Source organism: Stegodyphus dumicola, chromosome 3 (genome assembly GCF_044657685.1).
Source record: "Stegodyphus dumicola isolate Sdum_Otavi_A_Nest chromosome 3, ASM4465768v1".
In the NCBI taxonomy this organism is placed as follows: domain Eukaryota; kingdom Metazoa; phylum Arthropoda; class Arachnida; order Araneae; family Eresidae; genus Stegodyphus; species Stegodyphus dumicola.
In genome coordinates, this window is record NC_140770.1 from 25,909,329 (window position 1) to 25,935,068 (window position 25,740).

General features: G+C 33.2%; 2 protein-coding genes across 2 annotated transcripts; both read left to right on the forward strand.

Annotated features, from left to right (window-relative positions):
* Window positions 1–1,481: 1,481 nt before the first annotated feature.
* On the forward strand, window positions 1,482–3,809 carry LOC146997934 (peroxynitrite isomerase THAP4-like). Its single transcript, XM_085812411.1, has 3 exons — window positions 1,482–1,711; window positions 3,431–3,589; window positions 3,720–3,809. The coding sequence occupies exons 1-3, from the start codon at window positions 1,559–1,561 to the stop codon at window positions 3,807–3,809; spliced, it is 402 nt and encodes a 133-aa protein (XP_085668537.1). The 5' UTR covers window positions 1,482–1,558.
* A 1,804-nt stretch (window positions 3,810–5,613) lies between these two features.
* On the forward strand, window positions 5,614–7,344 carry LOC146997935 (uncharacterized). The gene is made up of 3 exons (XM_085812412.1): window positions 5,614–5,915; window positions 6,000–6,049; window positions 6,218–7,344. The coding sequence occupies exons 1-3, from the start codon at window positions 5,614–5,616 to the stop codon at window positions 7,342–7,344; spliced, it is 1,479 nt and encodes a 492-aa protein (XP_085668538.1).
* Window positions 7,345–25,740: the final 18,396 nt, after the last annotated feature.

A 25,740-nucleotide genomic window follows, 5' to 3' on the forward strand; every position in this document is an offset into this window, starting at 1 on the left:
CCGGCCAGACCAAAAAACAAGTTCAATTCCAACCCAGTCCTCCACCAGCAATCACTCCCTAGACTCACAGAAGACACAGAAGACTTTCCTCCGCTGACATCAAACAGCAACGAAAATCTCGCTCAAACCTTCATTCAAAACGAAAATCAACAGAAAAATCTACGAGCACCGCAGAATCCTCCCTGTCAGACCTCTTCGACTTCTCTTCGCTAAAAACAATCTGGACAATAGTGATACAAGGACTCAAAAACATTAAAATCAAGAAATCACCTCTGGATAAAATAATAGCAGTAGTCCAAATCATTGAAAAAATAAGAAATCGTCTCTAATTCTAATAAATTCAAGAATAGGTTGCAACATAAAATTCCTCTCTTGGAACGCAAATGGTCTTTACCATAAAAAAGATGAATTATCCAATCTCATTATTGAAATTGAACTTGACGTAATACTCATACAAGAGACTCACCTTAAACCAGCACTCAAAGTACTCTATACTAATTATAACACCTACCGTACGAATCGTGAGACAGGAAGAGGCGGTGGCATCATCACATTTGTTAAAAGGAGCATAAAACACGCTCAAATTCCTAGCACCACTTTCCTCCTCTTCCCAGCACCACTTTCGAAAGTAACACAATAGAAATTGTAATAGAACATAAAAATTTCGAATATATACATCCCACCAAATAATAATCCTAGCGCACAAGAATTGATTCACCTCCTTAATTCTAATACTTCTACCATTGTCGGAGGGGACTTCAACGCCAAACACCCCTGCTGGAACCGAGGACCTGCTAACAAAAAAGGAAATGACATATTTAAACTCATTCAATCAAATAATTATAACATTCATGCTCCAGACGAGCCCACCCATTACGGGTACAATAGCGCCACCACAATTGACTTCATCTCAAATAACATTACTAACAGATGCAATATCTCTGTAATTTCAGCCCTGTCTTCCGACCACAACCCCATTGTATTTGAAATCCCCATTAATAAATACCTCCCCTCACTTGACAGAAGTATTTTGACAGAAGTATTGATACAATTTGTATCAAATACTCTGAAATTCTGAATAACTCCATACAAGGAAACCCATGCATCAACAATAAAGAAGATTTAGAACACGAAGTCTCAACATTTACCAACTGCATCTATTCTGCTTTAAAGGAAGCCACCGATACTTTTCATGTAAACAAGCCTTTCCTTCCCCTACCTGCCGATATAAGAAATAGTATCAAAGAGAAAAACCGGATCCGTAAAAGATGGCAAACCACCAGGGATTCACAACTCAAACGCGAAATAAACTCTATGCAAAAAGTAATCAACAAACGAATCAAGAACTTCAAAAACAAAAAAATGGAACAATTTCCTAAATAGCCTAGCTATAGAGGAAAATTCCCTATTTGACATTTCCCGCAAATTCAAGAAACCTTATAAACCTAAGGCTCCTATATAGCAGGCTGAATCATCAGGCATTCGCGATCCCAAGTGGGAGATTTAATGGCGGCTGTGTAGTTACGGTGCAACAATTTTTTGTGTTTTTTTGTGTAAAATGGGCGGATGTGCAGCTATTAATTGTTCAAATCATTCACGGAAAGGTCATACATTGGTAAAATTTCCTATAAAGGAAGAAAGAAGAAAAATATGGGTAAATAATTGCCGAAGAGACAATTGGAAACCTGGTCCAGGCGCTGAACTTTGCTTAGTAAGTATAATGTTAATTACGCCTTCATTTAGAGTTTATATCTTCTCTGATGTTTATAATGTGCAAGTAAAGTGAAATTCTTGTGTACAATAACCTGAGTATCTGCTAATTTCTGTAATAATAGCTATAATTAAATTAGTCTAGGGTTAATGTACCCGTCGCCAAACATCGCCAATGTGGATGTTTTGAATGTGGAAAAGAAATTTCTCTTCTAATATAAAGCGCAGATTTTGTTTTCCTGTGCTAATTGTGGAATTTATACTAATGTAACATGAAAATCATTAGCATATTGAAATTTATTAAAAAATAAATAATAATTTGGAAAGTCAAGATAAAATCTGAATGTTTGCTAAAGATATATGTAACATTATACTATAGTTGCAATATCGTTGGAATGATATATAATTTTTTTCTTTATTTTATAATCACTGTTGTTAAAAAGTTAGATGAGTTGTTTATGCACGGTGCCCACTACTGTTTCTTGGTTAAAATAACTTCCAGAATTTTGACATTGACATCTGAAGTCAATAGAATAAATTGAATAGTATGAGACAAAATATATATAATCTGACTTCAATAATTGCAAGTACCATATATTTATAATCACAGTATTATACAATTTGGCAATTTTAAAAAGAAAATAAGAGTAAAGATTTAGAAATGAATGCAGAACATTCAAATAAGCACAGAAAACTTGTGAAACTGCATGTGTACTTTTCAAAAATAATTGTAGTGTTTTTAATGCATGTGTAGTGTTTTTAATGCATGTGTAGTGTTTTTAATGCATGTGTAGTGTTTAATGCATGCATAACAATCAAATAAATCTGCCTGTAATGATGAATTTCAAAGGCCAAGCCAAAATCCTTTCATGAATTTGATACTTCTAAAGAATGTGATCTCCTCAAATTAAATCCTCATGACATTGATAAACAGTTATTACTGATCTGTGTTACAAAACAGATTTTTATACATGATAAATAATATTTTCTGAAGCGTTATTTTGTGTTGTCATCTCTAAATAAAAAATTGCCTACAAATTCAGAAAGCTACTGAACTACGTTCTAGAGTTTTTAATAACTTTAATTGGATATGTCTGTGCCTATGTGTAATTTAAAAAATAGTCGTTTAAACTGGCCTTGATGCTTTTTAAAATGCATGTTGGCACTGTGCTCCGAAATTAGGGCTATGTTTTGAATGATTAGAGAATTAAAAATTAAATATTTCAATTAGAGCAATAAACATTACTACAATTATAACAAGAATCATAGTCTGCTCTAATTATAAATGTATTTATCGGCCTAGTATCTTAAAAGTTGGGTGTAGTGAACTCTTATTTTCTTATCTATTGTAAGAGCACTATAGCAAGAAATATAAAGTTTTATTTTAGTTGTTTTTAATGTTATAGCAAAACACTACTTCATTTAATTTTTGGATAATGTTCTAAAGAACACCTTAAATTATAGGCAAAAAATAAATATTGGATAATTAAATTCTGTCCAAGCTTACAAGATGCTGCTGCTGATATGTTAGACATGGTTTGTTTATTGTTTCACTTTTTTATAATACTGGGCCTAATTTAATTACCTGCATATTTATTTATTGCCTATACTTACTTACAGTTCATGCTTGCTGCCTTTGGCACAACCTCACTGTGTGGTTTGTTTTTTGTACTTTTATTTATTTTGTGTACTTTTTTTTTATTACTTTATGTATTTACAGGATCATTTTGAGGAATCTCAATTTGAGTCACTATGCAAAGATAGAAAAAAACTAAGAAAAACTGCAGTACCAACACTCTTTAGCATTCCAAATCCACCACCATCTGTAACTGACAAGAGGATAAGAGAAGTAAGATGTCCTAAGCCAAATACTGAAGTGGTAAATTATTTAATATTCTCCAAAAAATTGTTGAAAAAATCATTGTTATTACAAATATATTAATTCATCCAACCATTGTTTAAAAAAATAATCACAGCATAACATGTTTACTATTTCTTTTTGAATTTAGGAAACTCTACCTGCTTCAAATGAAGAGTTGTTAAAAAAAATAGAATTCCTTGAGCAACAGCTTCAAGAAAAAGATGCAAAATTGACATAATTTTTGTCCGATGAGCAAGTAGGAGCCCTTGCTGTGCAGTCAATATCTCCGTAATTTCAGCCCTGTCTTCCGACCACAACCCCATTGTATTTGAAATCCCCATTAATAAATACCTCCCCTCACTTGACAGAAGTGTAGGAGTTACAATTTGTATCAAATACTCTGAAATTCTGAATAACTCCGTACAAGGAAACCCATGCATCAACAATAAAGAAGATTTAGAACACGAAGTCTCAACATTTACCAACTGCATCTATTCTGCTTTAAAGGAAGCCACCGATACTTTTCATGTAAACAAGCCTTTCCTTCTTCTACCTGCCGATATAAGAAATAGTATCAAAGAGAAAAACCGGATCCGTAAAAGATGGCAAACCACCAGGGATTCACAACTCAAACGCGAAATAAACTCTATGCAAAAAGTAATCAACAAACGAATCAAGAACTTCAAAAACAAAAAATGGAACAATTTCCTAAATAGCCTAGCTATAGAGGAAAATTCTCTATTTGACATTTCCCGCAAATTCAAGAAACCTTATAAACCTATCCCACCTATTCATGGACCTAGGGGAATTTCATATACAGAAGAAGATAAAGTTAAATCTTTTGCGGACTATACGGAAGATACATTCACTCTTAATCCCACTCCGTACGACAATAACCATATTCAACGGGTCAGCCTGGTGGTCAATAACATTTTTAATACCCCTGCTCCGTACAACTTCACTTTCCTGACTACGATAATATAAAATACGATATGTGTGTGTGTGGTATTACCCGTTTTTTATGTACCTTTCCTTCGCGCCTAAGCTTGATTTTTCGCCCATCGAGGCAGAAAGACTTAGCAGGTGCAAAATAAGACATCTGGCTACTATGTCTGTTTAGAACCAATTAATGTGAAGTTTTGTTACTTTACAAAAAAATAATTGGCAAGTTGTGTATTCTGAAATGTGGATAACGTTTATGACTTTTAAATAAGTAACTTCTTTAAACTGTTAAAAATTGGTTATCTAACAGCTCTAGAAGAAGCAAAATTTCATAAAATCCATTTTGTATTTATGGCATATAATAAAGTTAAACGGCATATTTCTGTGAAATATATTAGTAACTGAATACTCCTGGAAATCAAGGGATAAATATATCACTTACCAATTATGTCTAGTGTATGCTATGTTTTGATATTTTCATAAAGATATTCACTAGACACGGTAAGCTAGAATGAAGCATCTAAGATTTGCTTTGGGTTAAAATTTCTGTTATCCAACCCATTTTACATCCAGGCATAGCAGTAACATAATCCTGAGTTATGGAGTAAGCTATATCAAAATTCTTGTTCAGAAGATATGTAACAAATCCTTTGGAAGAAGAAGTAGTTGAAAAGAGTATACATGCATGTGCTTGCATGAAAGAAACTGCATCTGTATGAGGTATCGAATCCATCATTCAGCAAAAGAGAGTTTTAAACGACTATATGATTTTTCATACAAAAGAGAAACCGCATGTGTGTGCAGTATGTAAGAAAATATTTGCTGAAAAGTGTGGTTTAAACAATCATATGCTTATTCACATGGGAGAGAAACCTTATGTGTGTGAAGTATGTAATAAGTCGTTTAGGCTAAAGGTTCTTTTAAAGAAGCATACACTCATTCACACTGGAGAGAAACCATATGTATGTGAAGTATGTAAGAAGTCATTTAATCGAAAAGATAAATTGAATGAGCATGTGCTTGTTCACACAAAAGAGAAACCTTATGCATGTGAAGTATGTAATAAGTCATTCAAGCTGAAAAGACTTTTAATCAGTCATATGTTTATTCACCCAGGAGAGAAACCTTATATGTGTGAAGTATGTAAGATGTCATTTAGACTAAAGGTTCTTTTGAACACGCATATGCTAATTCACTCAAGGGAGAAACGTCATGTGTGTGAAGTATGTAACAAGTCATTTAAAGCAAAGCAAGAATTGATCAGGCATATATTAATTCACACTGGAGAGAAATTTTATGCATGTGAAATATGTAAGAAGTCATTTAATCGAAAAAGTAAACTGAATGAGCATGTGCTTATTCACACAAAAGAGAAACCTTATGCATGTGAAATATGTAATGAGTCATTCAGGCTAAAGAGACTTTTAAATAGTCATGCGCTTACTCACACAGGAGAGAAACCTTATGCATGTGAAGTATGTAACAGATCATTTAATCAAAAGACTAATTTAAATGTGCATATGCGTATTCACACGGGTGAGAAACCTTATGTATGCGAAGTATGTATTAAGTCATTTAGAGTAAAATGTGATTTAAATAATCATATGCTTATTCACTCGGGAGAGAAACTTCATGTGTGTGAAGTATGCAACAAGTCATTTAAGGCAAAGAATGAATTAAACAGGCATATATTAATTCATACAGGAGAGAAACTTCATGTATGTGAAGTATGTAAGAAGTCATTTAATCGAAAGGATAGACTGAACGAGCATGTTCTTATTCACACAAAAGAGAAACCTTATGTGTGTGAAGTATGTAAAAAGTCATTCAGGCTAAAGATTGCTTTAAACAAACATTTGCGTATTCACACAGGAGAGAAACCTTATATGTGTGAAGTATGTAAGAAGTCATATCGTCAAATACATAATTTAAAGGAGCATATGCGTACTCACACAGGAGAGAAACCTTATGTGTGTGAAATATGTAACAAATCATTTAATCGAAAGGATACACTGAATGAGCATGTTCATATTCATACAAAAGAGAAACCTTATGTGTGTGAAGTATGTAAAAAGTCATTCAGGCTAAAGATTGCTTTAAACAAACATTTGCGTATTCACACAGGAGAGAAACCTTATATGTGTGAAGTATGTAAGAAGTCATATCGTCAAATACATAATTTAAAGGAGCATATGCGTACTCACACAGGAGAGAAACCTTATGTGTGTGAAATATGTAACAAATCATTTACTCGAAAGGATACACTGAACGAGCATGTTCGTATTCATACAAAAGAGAAACCTTATGTGTGTGAAGTATGTAAAAAGTCATTCAGGCTAAAGATTGCTTTACACAAACATTTGCTTATTCACACAGGAGAGAAACCTTGTATGTGTGAAGTATGTAAGAAGTCATATCATCAAACACATAGTTTAAAGGAGCATATGCGTACTCACACAGGAGAGAAACCTTATGTGTGTGAAGTATGTAAGAAGTCGTTTAGGCAAAACTGGATTTTAAAGCGGCATATGCGTTGTCACACACAAGAGAAACCTTATATGTGCGAAATATGCAAGAAGTCATGTAGTATTAAGGATAATTTATACAGGCATATGCTTATTCACACAGGAGAAAAACCTTACAAGTGTGAATTATGCGAAAAGTCATTTAGTCTGAAGTCTCATTTAAACCAGCATATACTTGTTCATGGAAAGGAGCCTCATAAGTGTGAAGTATGTAAGAAATCATTTAAACGTAAGGATGCTTTAAAAAGCCATATGATTATTCACACAGGAGAGAAGTTTTTTGTTTGTGAAGTATGCAAGAAATGATTTTGTCAAAAGGGTAGTTTAAATGTGCATATGCTTATTCACATAACAGAAACCAGTACTACTTGATTTTCACAGCCCTTTTTGATCAAAATGGCACCAAGATTATGTCCAAATTTAAACTACTGGCATATAGTTTGTTACTGTGGTATCTCCCCAATTGGTATCATTAGGCTTATCTTCCCCAACATATTTCTGTCACATGAATTCTGAAAGATACAACTAGGTGATGTTTCTTTGCTTCTTTTTCCGCCAATTAACAGTGATCCACAATCTTTCCACAATGTGGGTATAAACATGCATTGTTTACAGTCAAAAGTCGTTAATTCGGACACCCATAATTCGGAATGATCTATAATCCGGACCTCAAAACTAAAAACTTTCTGCGCATGCGCCGCGTTGACACATGCGCATAGGCGTTTATGCGTGCGCGTAAGACCTTTTACGACTGCGCATATGAGTGTGGGCAAGTGCAGAATACGTTTTTGCGTGCGCGTTTTATGTATAATGGACGTATAAGCTAAAATTATCAAATTATCTATTTCAGTTAATGTTGATGATTGCGTTGTTCCTTAATTTTCGAATTGGATCCGGCTTATTATTTTTTGCAGATTGTAAGAGCAATTTTATAAAAGTAAGCTTAAACTTTCGAATATATCAAATAGAATTTCCGGTATATATTTGTTAATATGTGAAGGATCTAAAGCAAAAGTATGTTTTGAAATCTGAAATCTGTTTATCAATTTCACGCTGCTCGGCGGGGGGAACGCCGCGCGGCGGGCGCGTAATGAATTGGAAGTTGATCTGTCAGCACTATCCTTATCTTCAGGGCAGATGTTTTTATTTTATTTGGCTTATAATTGAAGATCAGATGTTTTTATTTTATTTGGCTTATAATTCCTTACCAAATATAGTATTTCATCTCGATATGCTCCGTCTTTGATATGATTTAAAACAAGTTCCTCGTCATTATAATTCGCTTCTGATAGCGAAGAAAAGTAACAGAGGTTATTGAAAACGAAAAAATTTCGATTGACAAATTAGTCGGTGTTCTCGACACAGCAATTATAGGACTTGAACAGCGGAACTTTGTAACTGAACAAGAAATTATGTCTGTTTAATAGAATTAAAGAGAAAGTATTATCACATGAAACGAAGCAAAACTTAAACAACTTACATTGAAAGAAATGTTTATTTAAGTAAACAAATAAATATTAAGCTTTTTCTTTTTGCAAATTTTGAGACCCTTTAGATCATAATTGTTCTTTATTTCATAAATTACGGTTTCATATTTTTAATTTTAGAATTTCTGCATGCCATCTTACAAGATTTAAACTGATGATCTATAATCCGGAAAAATCAATAATCCGGAATCGCCGAAGTCCCGACGAGTCCGGATTAACGACTTTTGACTGTACTATCAAAATTAAATGTGTGATTCGCAGTTAACTGGCCATAACCACCCTTTTCAAGTTTATCTGTTTCATAAGGTCACCAGCTATCGGAATATATTGTTTATCCTTCCACTATATGGTTTACAGTCGATATTAGTGTTCTTGTTTCTTGATTTGGAATCAGAACAAGAAAGCCCTCACCACTTTCAAGGCATAACCCACCAAATATCCACTGTTTAGGAAGTAGCATGCCAGCATTTTTTTTTTTTTTTTTTTTTTTTTTTTTTTTTTTTGCCGAGCGAGCATACTTTTATCATTTTCAATTGTTTTTCTGGGGCCACCTCTTAGTTCTTTTGGTTGTCAAAGTAAATCTAATGAACAGACCTTTCTCATAAAATTGTTCCAATCAATTGTGGTATTTTGACTGATGTTGAGTTGTTTATTGCACCTTTAAATGACATTAGTTCCTCTGCCCAACAGTAGGTGAAATGTACTGGTGTTAGGAATGCTATTCGTGAACCACTAAACAGGCTGTCCGATCGAATGCTCTTTTTTTGTTTACAGTTTTTCATGTTGCTCATTTCGTGGCCATTTACTTAGATTGTGAGTAATATATCTTTTTTCTGTAAAAACAATATGACATCTTCCTCACTGCTTGGTAAATTAAAAATGGTTAAAATTTTTTTGTAGTGTTTAAATTGAAAAAATATTATTATGATATCATGCAGTTCAGGAAATAGAAGTTAAAAGTCATTATCTTCTTTTACATAATTTGGCAAAAAAAAAATATTGTTTTTTACGTAAGCGGGCAATGTTTTTGGGTTTTCATCCACAATGAACCTTTGTTGCCATTGCAGTTTTACTCGCCAAGTTCACCAACGGTTGATTGACGCCGAGGATGATCGGCGTACGGTTACGAGATATTAAAACTACAAGGAATGATTCTTTTTGCATGAAAATAATAACAAATATTAAATTAATCATTTATAACATACATTTACATTGAAAATAAAAAAAAAATTATCTTTGGAAAAAGTGAGTGTTGCGTTCATGCAACGTCGGCAGAATAAGACTACAGATATTTAGTGATTAGGATTGTACTTGTGCGATGTTTCCTTTGAGTAGAGCACTGGATTACTCTTTAGCTGTATAACGTTTTATAAATCTATAAATCACTTTACTTCTAATTATTTTATTATTAAAATATACATTATATTTCTTTTACAAATACAGATTATTTCAATTGAAAGTTTCAAGCATGAAAAGCTTCACTATAATCATGATGTAAAGCTACATTACATATTTTGCATCTATAAACAGTTTGGCTATGACGCTTTATACTACAATGAAGTCGTTTGTTGTCATCGGACTTTGTAATAAAATGGCTACCATCTCCATGCAATGGGTTTTGAATGCTGAATTTAATAGGTCTTCCTGGCTATTCTGGATCTATTTCTGGCTAATTCTACACTCTCAATAGGAGTTTGCAAATGGAATAATGCTATCTTGTGTCTGAAATCTAAAAGACACTTTTTATCTCTAGTAGTAGAAAGTTGTGACATTTAGTTAAGTTTAGATACGGTCTCACCTTATATAATTTATCACTATTGTCAATTTGACTATCGTCAGCTAAATGCAAATTCTGCGTCATATTCCTGTACTGCAAACGTGATATCGATTCTCCTACAATTGGAACAGAAATGCCCTTATCAAGTGACCAATACATTTCTTCTTTAGGTAAAGAATGATATCCCGTAAGCAATAACCATTGATGTCATTGATTACATCATCCATAGCATAAAATATCATAAACAATAAAATTTTTATTTCAAATAAAAATGCAAAATTAAATTTGTTTTTTAATATTTAAAACACGGAATTTATGCATAATAACACGCATTATTTATTAAATAAAATGACAACAAAGTATCGGTTACCATAAATAGCTTATCCAGCAATGGGTTTACCATAAGTCGTATTACTCGCCAAAATCCATGCAACTGTCTACCAAAGTAGCACCAAACTATGATTTGTACGTTTTTTTTATTTTTGCTATATATTGGTTTTTATGTTTTTTTAAATCATTGTTCATTCATTTTTATTTTAAATTCTTTATTTATTTTTTATTTTATTTTATTTTATTTATTTTTTTTTTTTCAGTTTCGTACTTATTTAGGCACTTATTATATTTTTATATATTTAATTTCTTCTTTATTTTTCAGTAGTCCTAATTTGATGTAAATAAATGCTGCACTGAAAATATCTTAAGAACAGCTCAAGATGTAGGTTGTTCAAATAGAGTCAAAAGTCGTTAATCCGGACTCGTCGGGACTTCGGCGATTCCGGATTATCGATTTTTCCGGATTATAGATCATCAGTTTAAATCTCGTAAAATGGCATGCAGAAATTCTAAAATTAAAAATATGAAACCGTAATTTATGAAATAAAGAACAATTATGATCTAAAGGGTATCAAAAGTTGCAAAAAGAAAAAGCTTAATACTTATTTGTTTACTTTATTAAACATTTCTTTCAATGTAATTTGTTTAAGTTTTGCTTCGTTTCATGTGATAATACTTTCTCTTTAATTCTATTAAACAGACATAATTTCTTGTTCGGTTACAAAGTTCCGCTGTTCAAGTCCTATAATTGCTGTGTCGAGAACACCGACTAATTTGTCAATCGAAATTTTTTCGTTTTCAATAACCTCTGTTACTTTCTTCGCTATCGAAAGCGAATTATAATGACGAAGAACTTGTTTTAAATCATATCAAAGATGGAGCATATCGAGATGAAATACTATATTTGGTAAGGAATTATAAGCCAAATAAAATAAAAACATCTGCGCTGAAGATAAGGATAGTGCTGACAGATCAACTTCCAATTCATTTCGCGCCCACCGCGGCGATCCCCCGCCGAGCAGCGTGAAATTGATAAACAGATTTCGGATTTCAAAACATACTTTCGCTTTAGATCCTTTACATATTAACAAATATATATCGGAAATTCTATTTGATATAATCGAAAGTTTAAGCTTACTTTTATAAAATTGCTCTTACAGTCTTCAAAAAATAATAAGCCGGATCCAATTCGAAAATTAAGGAACAAAGCAATCATCAACATTAAGTGAAATAGATAATTAGATAATTTTAGCTTATACGTCCATTATACATAAAATGCGCACGCGAAAACGTATTCTGCACTTGCGCACACTCATATGCACAGTCGTAAAAGGTCTTACGCGCACGCGTAAACGCCTATGCGCATGTGTCAACGTGGCGCATGCGCAGAAAGTTTTTAGTTTTGAGGTCCGGATTATAGATCATTCCGAATTATGGGTGTCCGAATTAACAACTTTTGACTGTATTGGTTTTTATGTTTTTTAAATCATTGTTCATTCATTTTTATTTTAATTTTTTATTGCAATTTCGTACTTATTTAGGCACTTATTATATTTTTATATATTTAATTTCTTCATTATTTTTCAGTAGTCGTAATTTGATGTAAATAAATGCTGCACTGAAAATATCTTAAGAACAGCTCAAGATGTAGGTTGTTCAAATATAACAGGGTACGGTGTATTCTAAGAAAATCTGCGTATTGCATTTCACGTTGATAGGTGGGATATGGATTCAAGAGGTACAGTCTGTTTCTGATAATGGTATTACGAGATGTATATGGTATTATATGTTTAATGTATTGCGGTGTCTAAAATGTATGGATTTGGTATGCATCCTAATAAAAATAGAAGGTACTATTCGTTTTTGAGGGCTGTAAAAAAATTGCAGTGAAAATGTATGCGCAAAAGCACCAAATCTAGCAAACGCTCCCATTTAAACAGTGCGTCAAATCTAGCGTACGTGCTGATTTCACACTGCGTAAGTTTATATAGTTCTATATTTCTTAAGATCCCATTGAGATACTAGTTTAATTTTTAAATCCTTTTTTTTTATATCCTATGGATTTAACAATTTGGGAATTGCGCATGATGAAAAAGTCGGCAATAGAATTTTGGGTAAAGTGCAGAATCACCCACTGCTTGACGCGTTTATGAATTGCACATACTCGGTATCCATGTGCACATCGACCTATTTTCACTTAAAAAAAAAAAAATCCTAGAATTGCACAGAAAAAGCACTGCACACACCCTTGACTTTATCTATATACACATCGACCTATTTTCACTTAAAAAGTAAAAGAAAATTGACAAAAATCCAATTGTTTTTACCCTTGTAAAAAGCAGCAACAAATAACTGAGCGATTCTGCACTTTACCGAGAATATTTTCAAAGAAATGGCATCATTCATTATAGAAAATTACGTTTGAACAACCAACGAAATGGAATTATGCTTTAGTGATAAGTTGGTGGCAAAATAGCGATGCAGGCATCCATTCAGTTATGTTTAGCAATTTTTATATAAATTATAATAATGATCTGAAATAGTTATTGACTCTTATGCTTCCATTCAGCCATGTTTAACCTTTTTTTATATAAATTATAATTATAAAAAAGTATTATATGAAATTAACCTTTCATCTAAATTAAAACATCAATCTTAGATAGTTATTTACTAGTATACTTCCTTTCTTGCCGCAATTATTTTTGGCAGCATTGGCATCAACAATAGTTTGGCGATTTTTTATGGCTTTCGAAACTGAATAGTGCCAAATAAAATTTTCTCAGCAAGATTTATTTGTTAATGTCTACCAGTCAATAGCCTGTTTATAAAAACACCTAGTTGGCAGTATATTGGTAAATTATATGAATTAATTTATTTAAAAGCAAGCAAATTACATCCAAACACAACATGTAATCATATACATGTGGCATGCAGAAATGTTCATCCATTTAATAAAACAAAGTCTTTACAATCTTTATGCAGAGCTTAGAAGAACAAATGTCTTTGTAAGTTGAGGTATATTTTGACTCTCGAATGGCTTTTAATTTGTAAGAGATCATGAACATTACATATATGAGGTTTAAGCTTACTGATTATTTGTATGCACATTTAAAGTATACATAACATTATACAGTCAAAAGTCGTTAATTCGGACACCCATAATTCGGAATGATCTATAATCCGGATATAAAAACTAAAAACTTTCTGCGCATGCGCCACGTTGACACATGCGCAGAGGCGTTCATGCGTGTGCGTAAGACCTTTTACGACTGCGCATATGAGTGTGCGCAAGTGCAGAATACGTTTTCGCGTGCGCATTTTATGTATAATGGACGTATAAGCTAAAATTATCTATTTCAGTTAATGTTGATGATTGCGTTGTTCCTTAATTTTTGAATTGCATCCGGCTTATTATTTTTTGCAGACTGTAAGAGCAATTTTATAAAAGTAAGCTTAAACTTTCGATTATATCAAATAGAATTTCCGATATATATTTGTTAATATGTAAAGGATCTAAAGCGAAAGTATGTTTTGAAATCCGAAATCTGTTTATCAATTTCACGCTGCTCGGCGGAGGGAGCCTAATGAATTGGAAATTGATTTGTCAGCACTATCCTTATCTTCAGCGCAGATGTTTTTATTTTATTTGGCTTATAATTCCTTATCAAATGTATTTCATCTCAATATGCTCCGTCTTTGATATGATTTAAAACAAGTTCCTCGTCATTATAATTCGCTTCCGATAGCGAAGAAAAGTGACAGAGGTTATTGAAAACAAAAGAATTTCGATTGACAAATTAGTCGGTGTCCTTGACACAGCAATTATAGGACTTGAACGGCGGAACTTTGTAACGGAACAAGAAATTATGTCTGTTTAATAGAATTAAAGAGAAAGTATTATCACATGAAACGAAGCAAAACTTAAACAACTTACATTGAAAGAAATGTTTAATAAAGTAAACAAATAAATATTAAGCTTTTTCTTTTTGCAAATTTTGATACCCTTTAGATCATAATTGTTCTTTATTTTCTTTATTTCATAAATTACGGTTTCATATTTTTAATTTTAGAATTTCTGCATGCCATCTTACGAGATTTAAACTGATAATCTATAATCCGGAAAAATCGATAATCCGGAATCGCCGAAGTCCCGACGAGTCCGGATTAACGACTTTTGACTGTATATGCATGCTGTATAAACACATGTATTTGATATCCACACAGACAGAAGTGTAAGTTATTGCAATGATAATTTTGTGCAGTTATCAACTATCAGCTTACTCTTCTTTGAAGCTTTGAGTCTCGTATATTAAATCATTCTTTTGTGAAAAAGATGTAATAATTATATTGCTTGCATGAGGTTTGCCATTTGTATCAAAACATGCATGCATCATTAATTGTTGCTTTTGTGGAAATAACTTGTTTTACAGGTGTTACATTGATGTTTATCTTCTCTGTGGATACACATATGTGCTTTTAAATGCTTCTTTTGTATAAATATTATGCTACAAATGTCGCATGTTGTACGTTTCTTTCGTGCATGGATATTAAGATGTGTCATTAAATGTTGCTATCGTGTAAATAGCTTGTTACGTACATTGAGCTTTGTGTCCTCTATGCATACAGATGTGTGTCACTGATTAAGGCTGCTGTATAAAAGCCTTATTACAGATGCTACAGACATAAGATTTACCCATTACATGGATTAGCTTATGTCACTAATTTCTGCTTTCGTGTAAATGATCTGTTACATATATCACATATATGAGGCTTCATCCCTGTGTGGATATGCATATGTGCCACTAAAAGATGCTTTTGTGTAAATGACTGACATATATCACATATCTGAGGTTTCTTTCTTCTAAGACTATAAAAAACTTATACAAACGAAATATTACTATACGAGACGTAAGCATTTGATTATATTATTTCGCTTTTTCTCCCTAATTTTTATTTATCTCATAAGAAACTGTTGCTTGAGTAATTAAATGAACGTCGCTTCGGAGGCTATTTTTCAAAAATACGTACTTTATTTTTAAGACATTATTATTATTATTATTATTTTATTTTTTGGATTTCAACCGACGATTGATTGTATAATTAAACTTTTGCTCAGACTTACTTCTCAAGTTGCACAAAGCATCTCATTTTATCACTGGAAAAGCAAAAGTAATTTACTTTGATAGTTACCACATATATTCTGTGGCCTGGTTAAAACTAATGTACTTTATTATATATCCACGTATTTTTACAATTCTCATTTTGCAGTGGAAAAATAAAGTAAATCAGGATGAATCTCAACAGAATTTTCAATTTAGAAATCTATATTATTTTTAAAATTGCTTTCAGTTTGAATTTCAACATAAGTCATGCTTAAGTACAGGTTTTTCATCCGTAAAGGACCTGTTGGCACTTCGGCAGAGAACCCGTTGGCTCCATTGCAGTTTTACTCACCAAGGTCACCAACGGTTGATCGACGCTGAGGATGATCGGCGTACAGTTATGAGCTATTAAAACACATGGTGTATTTGGTGTGGTGTATTTTAATTACGGCAAAGCACTCTAGGACTATCTGCTTAAGGGAAGGGATGCCTTCGTGGAGGATTTTCTAAGGGAAACTGGCTCGTATACACGTTACACATGGGGAAAACCACGAAAAAACCCATGCAGCCAGCCCGTTCGCGGGATTCGAACCTCGGACCGAACTACCAGTGTTCAGCGACTTTACCGCTCGGCCGCTGGTGGGCCTAAAAAAAAAAAACACATGGAAGTAAACCGCAAAATGTGATATTTAGTGCATATAATTAAAGAATAAGTAACATAAATTCAAGATGGCTGAGAAATTAATATATCAAGCATATGAAAGTGAAAATTCAAAATTAACCGGTTGAACACAATATACGAAAATAAATTTGTATTGAATTAAAGTTAGCGCAGAAAACAAAATACAATGCCTAACGGAAGTAAAATAATCATATAATAATAAGCTTTGTAATGATGACTCTTTTTCTTGGCAAAGTTATGTATTTAATGGGAAAAAAAAGAAAAATTCAGATCTGTCTTTAAATATCTTTCAGTAGTATAAAATTCCAAAATATTCCTGTTTTTAATAGTGCAGTTTCTAAAAAAATTGTAAAAGTATAAAATCAAAAAGCCAATTTTGCGATTAGTACCTTCATTGCATAATTTTAAAGTACTTCTATAATACTGTGACTGAAAATCCATTATCATCACATAAATGAAATCAATAGATATTCTTATTTAAAAAAAACTTATCTGATTACATAAAATTTTTTTTAGTTATAAATTTATAAATTTTATTCTGCTCTGATTATTATTATTTTTTTAATTTTATGTATATGTTCATGTATTGCACAAAAAAATCAACATATTCACTTTAAATTTGGCATATTAATTTTCATTAAGACTTTCTTGCATGTAACTCATAACAATATTCAAAGAACATGTTATATGTTGTTCACTGCTTTGCAACTGATATGCAGCTCATCTGCAGCCAAACAGTAAAGTGACTGAAATCTGGTAGTTTGATTAGCCAATCTAATGAGCAAGTTGTATGATTGTTTACAGAGCCAATAACCAATATGTAATGTGGATTTAAACCAGTTGCCTTCAGAAAGACCTCCTTGAAGGCATCTTTCTTCTTAAACAGATATCTCCCCCATGCTTTCTCATAATTTAAGCAAATCAAACCCAACTGATGTATGCTACTAAAATTTTTATCAAAGGTCCACATTTAATAACATTACAAAAATTGCAAATATGGTTTAAGTTAGATAATTTTAAATGCATATATTTATATTAATTACACTAATTGCATATATTTATTATGAATATTTTAAATGTCTATTTTACCTCTCTTTATTAGAACTTTTTTAGGAGATGTAGATCACCCTAATGTTTCACTAACAGAAAAACTTTGAAATGATCTTTCAGAATTGAAAACTCTTCTTTCTATACCGTATATAGCCACAAAAAAGCTTCAATCTGAGGAATTGACAGGAGGTGAGAATGGGATGTTTGTTCTTTTTGAAATGGAAGGTTTATTGCAGAAGGAATCATTTCTTCAATGAAGAAAACAGAAACTAGTTTGCTAGACAATGAAATCTTGCTGTGTTCAATATATGGAGATCCGAAACACCGAATTTTCTTGGATGACGAACAAATTAAAAAAGGCAAAGAAAGTCATCTACGAACTTTCATTAAGAAGAAATTATTCTCAGAACAATTGAGAATTCGAATCAGGACAGTCAAACTGCAGACATTGCAATTGAGTCTCTATCATCCTTTTCCATTGATGAATTAGATTTTGAGAAATATTTTTGGATGATATTGAAAAGGCTAAGGTAAAGCGAATAAAAATAAAAAAACAAGAGCCTTTAGAGATAAAAATTAAAAAATACAAACAAGATTTCTACACGGCGTTTGAAGAAATAGAGAAATATGATTGCGCTTGATAGACACTTTTTTTAGAACTTATAAAATTATATCCTGAAAAGTTGAAAGAAGTAGCCCTAACAATAACTGCTCTTCCTCCTACTCAAAGTTAGTGTGGAAAGACTCTTCTCAGCTCTGAAATTTATCAAATCGAATCAATGGCCCTCCAACAAAGAAAATCTTGCCGAAGCTATACTGTTCCTTAGAAATAACTAATGACAGTTTTTCAATTTCATAATAAACGCTAATTAATATAAATAATTTGCTATGCCAGCAATTTTTTTTTCTGTAGCATCTATTACTTTTATATTAAAAAATAGTGTATGTGTTTACACACACACACATATATATATATATATGAGGGAGTCAGTTTCGGAGTCGGCCATTTTCCCTACGACTCCACAGCCCTGGTTGTACCATGTTGTACAGTAATACCCCGCTTAACGCGGGGGATACGTTCCATCGAAGTAGAGCGTAATGCGAAACAGCGCTAAGCGAGGCTATCTTAACATGTAAATAATGGGGTTAGGCGAAGACGGATAAAAAATGGTTAGGCATTAAATTTAATAATGTTTTTTAATAAAAATAAAATCAAACATTTATTTCTTACAAAAATAAAAATAATATAAACGCATATACTTTTAAAAACAAATAAAATTCTCAGTCAGATCATTCAGTCTATTCTGGGTTTCCAATTTTCTGCCTTTTTGTCAAGAAGGCATTATGATAGATTGGCTTAATGGCATATTGCGTTCAATTTCGTCGTCAATCCATATAGACAGTCGTTTTTCCATTTCCTCTATAATGTTATTTCTAGAACGGGTAATTCTAGTTGCAGAGCTTGACGTAGTTGCAGTTGCCGATGACAGTATTTTTTCTTTATTCTTAAGAATTGTCCTTATCGTTGAAGTTGCCAAAATCAATGCAGCACTAATTTGAGATTGACGTTCACCAGAATCTAATCTTCTAATCACTTGCATTTGAGTTTCCAGTGAAATGCTTTTTTCTGGTTGCTTTCTTTTCTTGTTTTTTATTATCACCCATGATAAAAACTAAAGATCATAATATTTGTCACTGTATTAATCGTTATAGTATTATACAAATTTAAACTTACAATAATGTCAACAAATGTTTCAAATGATAAAAATGCGTCCACAAAGCAAGAAACACAACTACACTGTTTTGGATATGTTATTTGGAAACCTAGCGCTGCGCACAATTTCGGAGAATCCTCGGGTTGAAATAATAAAAGAGCGCTAAACCGAAACAGCGCTAAACGAAACAGCGTTAAGCAGGGTCTTACTGTATTTGAAAAGAATAAAGTATTTGAGATAAAGAGATCTCAAATATTTTCAATCAAATCTTGGATGCACCAAGAAGAGGAACCCCTTCTTCTGAGCTTCTGTGCATTAATTTTGCAATCAAGTGGATAATTAATTTAGTGGATTAAGTGGATAATCCAGGATGGACGTGGTTCCAGCTACTTAATCTGTACGGATTCACTCTTTTCCCTAGAGTCCCTTAAAATACCTCTTTATGTAATGATATTATTGTTAATATACAGCAGTCTCTCGGAGATCTGGAGAAGAAGGGTATTTCAGTGTTTTTTTACATTTGTCTGTGGTCATTCGGGTAATTATGGAAACGAGAGAGCTGATTGGCTTGCTAAGAATGCAACTAAAAATGATATTAATGTTGATTTAAATATCCCAAAATCTTATTAAAAAAAACATTCAAAGCTAAAATGATTGAGCAGTGGAAATGTGATTATATCTCTTCTGATACGGAATCTGTTACAAAAAAGTTTTTCCTAACTATTTTTGAAAGACTAAAAAGTAAGGACTTGTTGCTCAATTTTAAAGTTACGCAACATTTGTCTAGACATGGTAAGTTTACTGTTTATCTTGAACAATTTAAGCTGAAATCTTCCAATTCGTGTTATTGCAATCTTAGCGTTCAGCAAAGTGTTTCCCACCTGCTTTTTGACTGCCCATTACTTGATAAAGCAAGAAATCTATTGAAATGCTGATTAAAATTAATTGGAATTCATTGGCCACCGACATGTTATGATTTTGTATCTTCAGCTTCGGCCTACCGAGATTTCAACGATTTTGTTGACTTTTATTTTAAACATTGTAAATGATTTCTTTATACAGTTTTATACTTTTGTATTTACTTCTTTTTTATGTTTTTTTTCTTTGTGTATGATTTTATTGTATAATTGAAAACTGATGTTATTACTTACACTTTTGCCTTTTTTACTTACGATTTGTAAGTCTCGAATGATACTTTGTGCTGCATGAGGATTTCTTTTTCTTTAAATAATAATAATAATAATAATAAAAAAAAAAAACCAAGTTATCAGATATTGCTGGCAGTTTTGGATCTCATACTGCCTGTAAAGTTCGTCGACGCGGAACGCCAAACACGCTTTTCAGGCTTTCGATACCAGTAGCGTCTTAAGTGACGAAGTAACGCATCAGATTCCTGGGCATCGCCCTACCCTGTGTATGTCTTTTGATAAGCATTAGCATGGATTAAGGCAAAGAGTATGTAGACGTTCTTTGGATTAAGACATTTTAGCAGGCAGTCCTTAGGATTATAAATGTTCTTAGGATTGCATATACTGTATTGGTTATAGACATAATAGCAGTTGTTGAAGGTGGATTAATGGCAATTAATGACCTGAGAATCGAAAAAGATGAGTCGATGAATCAGCAAATAAATGCAGTGCAGCAGAGAAATTCGATTTCGAATACTTTCAGTGGACAGTCAGGCCAGCCACTGCAACGGAGGAGCAAGTTTTTCACTCAGGGAAGGAGCTTGAGCATCTGCTTCGATAAAACTGTGTAGAAAGAGTAAGAGGTCGTTCGTTCGTTCTGGACGAGTATTGCAGCGATATCACGCCGTAGTGCGACGATTCCGGCTCAATAAGTTTATTGCGTAGCAGCACATAATGTAGATAAGTCTAGCGCATAAATAGGAGGTCGAAAATTTCAAGATGGGAGTAACTATATGTCGCAAGGCAAACGAGAGCAAGCAATCAATAAAGCAATGGAGAGGCTTGAAAGCGCTGATAAATCATAATTTAAATTACATAAAATAGAGAAGTTCGGAGTATATACAAAACACAAAATAAAGGGCAATACAAGTAGTGCATATATACACATAAACATAAAAGAATACATCTAAAATAAAGCATGTGAAAATTAAACTTTATATACAGAAAATATACAAAATGCAAATGTTAAATAAGCTACGCTGGGAAGTTAGAATCGCGGCTAAGGAAAACCGCGTACGGGAGTAAAGTGGTAACCTCTTTAAGAACTTATTAAATAAAAACTTGAAAATTATTTAAATGGTCACAGTTGATTGCGCGGTCAAAGAAGTTAGTGTTCGTCTTACGCAAATTTCTTCAACACTTTCTAACTTTAAGTCTCTATGAAGGGTGTCATTTATTACATAAAAGTGGACGTTGGTAATTGTACGGAGGAACTTATTCTGAATAATTTGCAGCTGTGCGATATCCTTTTCTTTTTTGAGGCAGTTGACCAGGCCAGTGAGGCATAAGAAAAGATGGGCCTTATCATAGCCCGTGTAGATATGCTTTTTCTTATTTAGGTCGAGCTTTGAGTAATTACCAAGTAGGGAATTTAGACTGCTACTAACAGCCACAGCTTTCCTTTTAACATTTTTGATGTGATCAGTCCACATTAGAGATTTATTAAAGACTGCATCGAGCTTAGTTGCTTTTTGCACGATAGGAATTTCCTCGTTGAAGAGATATAGTCTCTTAGAAAATAAGGTATTGAGGTGCTTACGTCTAATAACTAATAAGTGAGATTTATGCGACATTTATTGACGTTTTCTAATTTTAGCACCTTTCTTCAAGGTTAGGTATGATATTTTGCAGTGTTTGGATCGCATGACGAGCTTTCGAGACTTCGCGGCGAAAGCCGTATCATCGACATAACAACCTAAAAAGTGTTTGTGGTCTAAGTGCGATTTAGGTAAGTCAGAAACGTAGAAGAGATAGATTACGGGCCCTAAATTAGAACCCTTTGGGCCCCGGCACTGATATGCTTCTTGTCTGAAGATTCATTTCCGATATTAACGTAGAAAGTTCTGTCTTAAGTGAAAGCTCCGAGGAGAAGGATCATTTCTATACTAAAATTCAGTTGGAGGATTTAAAAATAAGCCCCTCATGCCAGATGCAGTCCAAGGTTCCGCTACGTCTGGCATGAGTAAAGGCAACAGATAATCTATTATGGAGAGCGCTCTCGACAAACTCCATTAATTTCACTAGCTGCTTAATGGTGGAAAGAAAGCGTCTAAAACCAAATTGCTCATCCGGGATTAAACTCAGGTAAGGCTAACTAGTGAGTATTACTTTTTCAAAAATTTTTCCAAGTCCTGCAAGCAGGCTAATGGGCGTCTAGCCTTCCGGAGCAATTCAATCTTTACCAGGCTTTGGGAGTAGTCTTGCATTCTTCCAAGCACTCGGAAAATAAGAGTTTCTCAGACAAGCATTTAATATACTTGTGAACTTAATGATTACGTTCAACGGTAGGTTTTTAATGGCCAGGTTCGGAAATGCCATCATGTGCGGGAGCTTTCCTGTTTTCAAAGGTTCGATATAATTTCTTACTTCACTTGGAGTAGTAAATCCGAACCTGTTTTTCCTTACAGTAGGCGCAATAAGGCATTCCTCAATCAAGTTATTAACGTGGACCACAAAATTAGGATTGCATGGGTTCTCATTGAGAGAGAATTGTGTTTTCTAAATAATTAGCCAGGACTGAGGATTTCTCTTTATTATGAAGTGCTGGCTTTCCGTCTGAGTAAACTGGCTTTCTGATCGTGGGCTTTCTTTTCAAATAACGAACAAACGCCCAGAAAGAATATTTATATTCATTAAAATTTTGAATTTTATCTTCCCATTTTTCTCTTCTATAACTGCTGATGTACTTTTTGATAGCTCTATTTAATGCATTCAATTATTTTTTTAAGCTGGGGTCTCAAATGCGGCTCCAAAGCTTTCACAGCCTATTACGAGTTTTAATTTTCTCCTTGATATAAGGGGGAAGCCTATCAGCATGATGGTCGCTAGCTAACGTTTTAGTTGCATTTTGAAGTGCAGAGCTGATTTTTTTTTAGTAAGTAGATCTACTGCAACATCTATATCACTGGTAGTTTTGAGGAGCACAAACTCAATTCTACACTGGCCATGGTCCCTTCCCACATTATCTTAAGAGATTCGGCATACGAGCATCAGATTTGTGTGAATGTGGTGCGGTAGGTGATGCAGATCACTTCCTCTTCAACTGCCCACAAACCGATAAACTGCATTTAAAAATGCCAAGCAGTGAGTACTGGCCGCAATGGGCGGAGAATACCTGCGACAACAAGCAGACGAAAACTCAAATAGAGGAGGTGATCAGGCTATGCTCAGCAAGATACTAAGAAATTCTCACCCTCCCTTGAGAATTGTATCTTCGCAGCATAATTTTAATAGCAATGCAAAATACTACAACAACTGAATATCAACACTAGAAAAATAGCTCACCCCGTAGAATAATAATAGGACTGTAAGAGAAAAACTATTGTAATGTAAGCATATTACTATCCAGTTTGTATGTACTTGATAAAAATAATATTGTAAAACAGTTTAAATGATATTGAAAATTCAGTCAATGTGTTAGAAGTTTAATTTGATTATCTCAGTAAAAGTATTGTAAATATGAATTCATGTAATGTTTAAATGTACACATAGCTGTCATGATTTCATGTATCTATCATATGTAACTTGTACAAGACAATGATTGTAATCAACATATCTATGCTTATACACAGGCCTTGTATGCCCATGTAATATTTATATGTATATTTGTACACGGAGGAAATTTTCCCTTCTGCCAGGATGACTATTAACACTGTAAGACTTTTACAACAAAGTCAGGTCAGTGGTTATCTCAGGCGGTGCTCAGGTAGTTTTGAGGCTGGTGATCACAGGAGAATAATTGGTGAGAAAATAATTATAGAGTTCTTAATCAATAATCTTCTTAATTACTTCATCTTTTTTCTTTGTAATGCCTAGCGTAACAACAACAGGAAAATGGTCGGAAGTTAATTCTTTCTTAACTTCGAACACCATAGAACTATAGTTAACTCTTGCTTAACTTCGAGCACCACAGGCCGTAGTAGTAAGTACTAGATCCGAATATCAGCTTTCCGATGTGAGCCGGGACAGTAAGTGATTTTCTCAGGAGCGTATAAGGTAACTGGGTAATTTGTGATAAAATTTGCTAAGCGCTCACCGTTTTTGTTGGGACAGTTCCACAATATATTCTTAGCTTTTAATTATCCTGCTAAAATCGTCGACCTGTTATCCGGGAAGAATTCGACAAGATTTTCATTCAGTAAAACTTTATCCGGGTAATAAAAGGCGCTAAAGTAAACATTACCGTAAGCCGGTAGCAAGACAGAAACTGTGACAAGTTCATGACCATTTCTACGATCATCAGAAATAAAACAAGATTGTAAAGAATTCCGTACAAAAATAGCGGCTTCCCCAGCCGTATGTGTAAGCCTATTACAACGACAGCATCTATAATTGGGGATCTTTACATTACAGCTAGGTGTAGCAAACGTCTCAGATAACAATGCAATATCAGTCTCATACATGAGAAAAAAATTGTGGAGCTCGTGAATTATTCAAAAACGCTCTATGCGTTTCAAACAACCAAGCGTATTGGAGGTTGTAACAGCTTTAAATAATATTAAAATCTTGTATATTAAATAATTTAAATAGATGAACATTAAGGTATTTGTGAATGGCAATATTTGAAACCAGACTCGAGTGCCTCGTGAGACTCTCGCACGAAGAATGTAATTTATTTTTAAATGATAGAATATGTTTTCTCTTCTTGTTTGTATGTCGCCATTTTGAGTGCTAAATAAAGTTTTTTTCTGTGTTCCATTATTGGAGTTGCTTCATATTGCCAAAGAAGTATCACAGTCATAATTATTTTTGGAGGCACCGACGAGATCGAATAATCGTGCGTATTTTTATTTTATTAGTTCATCACTGAACATAATATTAGTGATACCAGATTATTACCTCCTGTTAATATTGAATTGCTTTATTTTATTAGTTCATCATTGAACGCAATATTAGTGATACCAGATTATTACTTCCTGTTAATTTTGAGTTGCTTTATGTTATTAGTTCATCACTGAACGCAATATTAGCGATACCAGATTATAACTTCCTGTTGATATTGAATTGTCTTATTTTATTAGTTCATCACTGAACATAATATTAGTGATACCAGGTTATTACTTCCTGTTGATATTGAATTGCCTTATTTTATTAATTCATCACTGAACGTAATATTAGTGATATCAGGTTATTACTTCCTGTTAACACTGAACTGCCTTATTTTATTAGTTTATCACTTGAACGTAAACTTAATGATACCATTTTAATGCCATTTCTACTAGAGCTCAAAGGAAAAGAAAAATAGCTGAAGAGCAGATCTTGGAATCGATGAAGGAAGAAAATAAAGCATCCAGAGATGTATTTGAAGAAGAAGTTAAATCACCAGAATTAAAAGAGGAAGATGTTCACGAAAATTTGAAAAACGATAA

Coding starts and splice junctions, on each gene's coding strand:
- LOC146997934 (XM_085812411.1), top strand. CDS start 1,559: ATGGGCGGATGTGCAGCTATTAATTGTTCAAATCATTCACGGAAAGGT. Junction 1,712..3,430: donor CAGGCGCTGAACTTTGCTTA/GTAAGTATAATG, acceptor ATGTATTTACAG/GATCATTTTGAGGAATCTCA. Junction 3,590..3,719: donor CTAAGCCAAATACTGAAGTG/GTAAATTATTTA, acceptor TTTTGAATTTAG/GAAACTCTACCTGCTTCAAA.
- LOC146997935 (XM_085812412.1), top strand. CDS start 5,614: ATGTTTATTCACCCAGGAGAGAAACCTTATATGTGTGAAGTATGTAAG. Junction 5,916..5,999: donor GCATGTGAAATATGTAATGA/GTCATTCAGGCT, acceptor AGTATGTAACAG/ATCATTTAATCAAAAGACTA. Junction 6,050..6,217: donor GCATATGCGTATTCACACGG/GTGAGAAACCTT, acceptor TAATTCATACAG/GAGAGAAACTTCATGTATGT.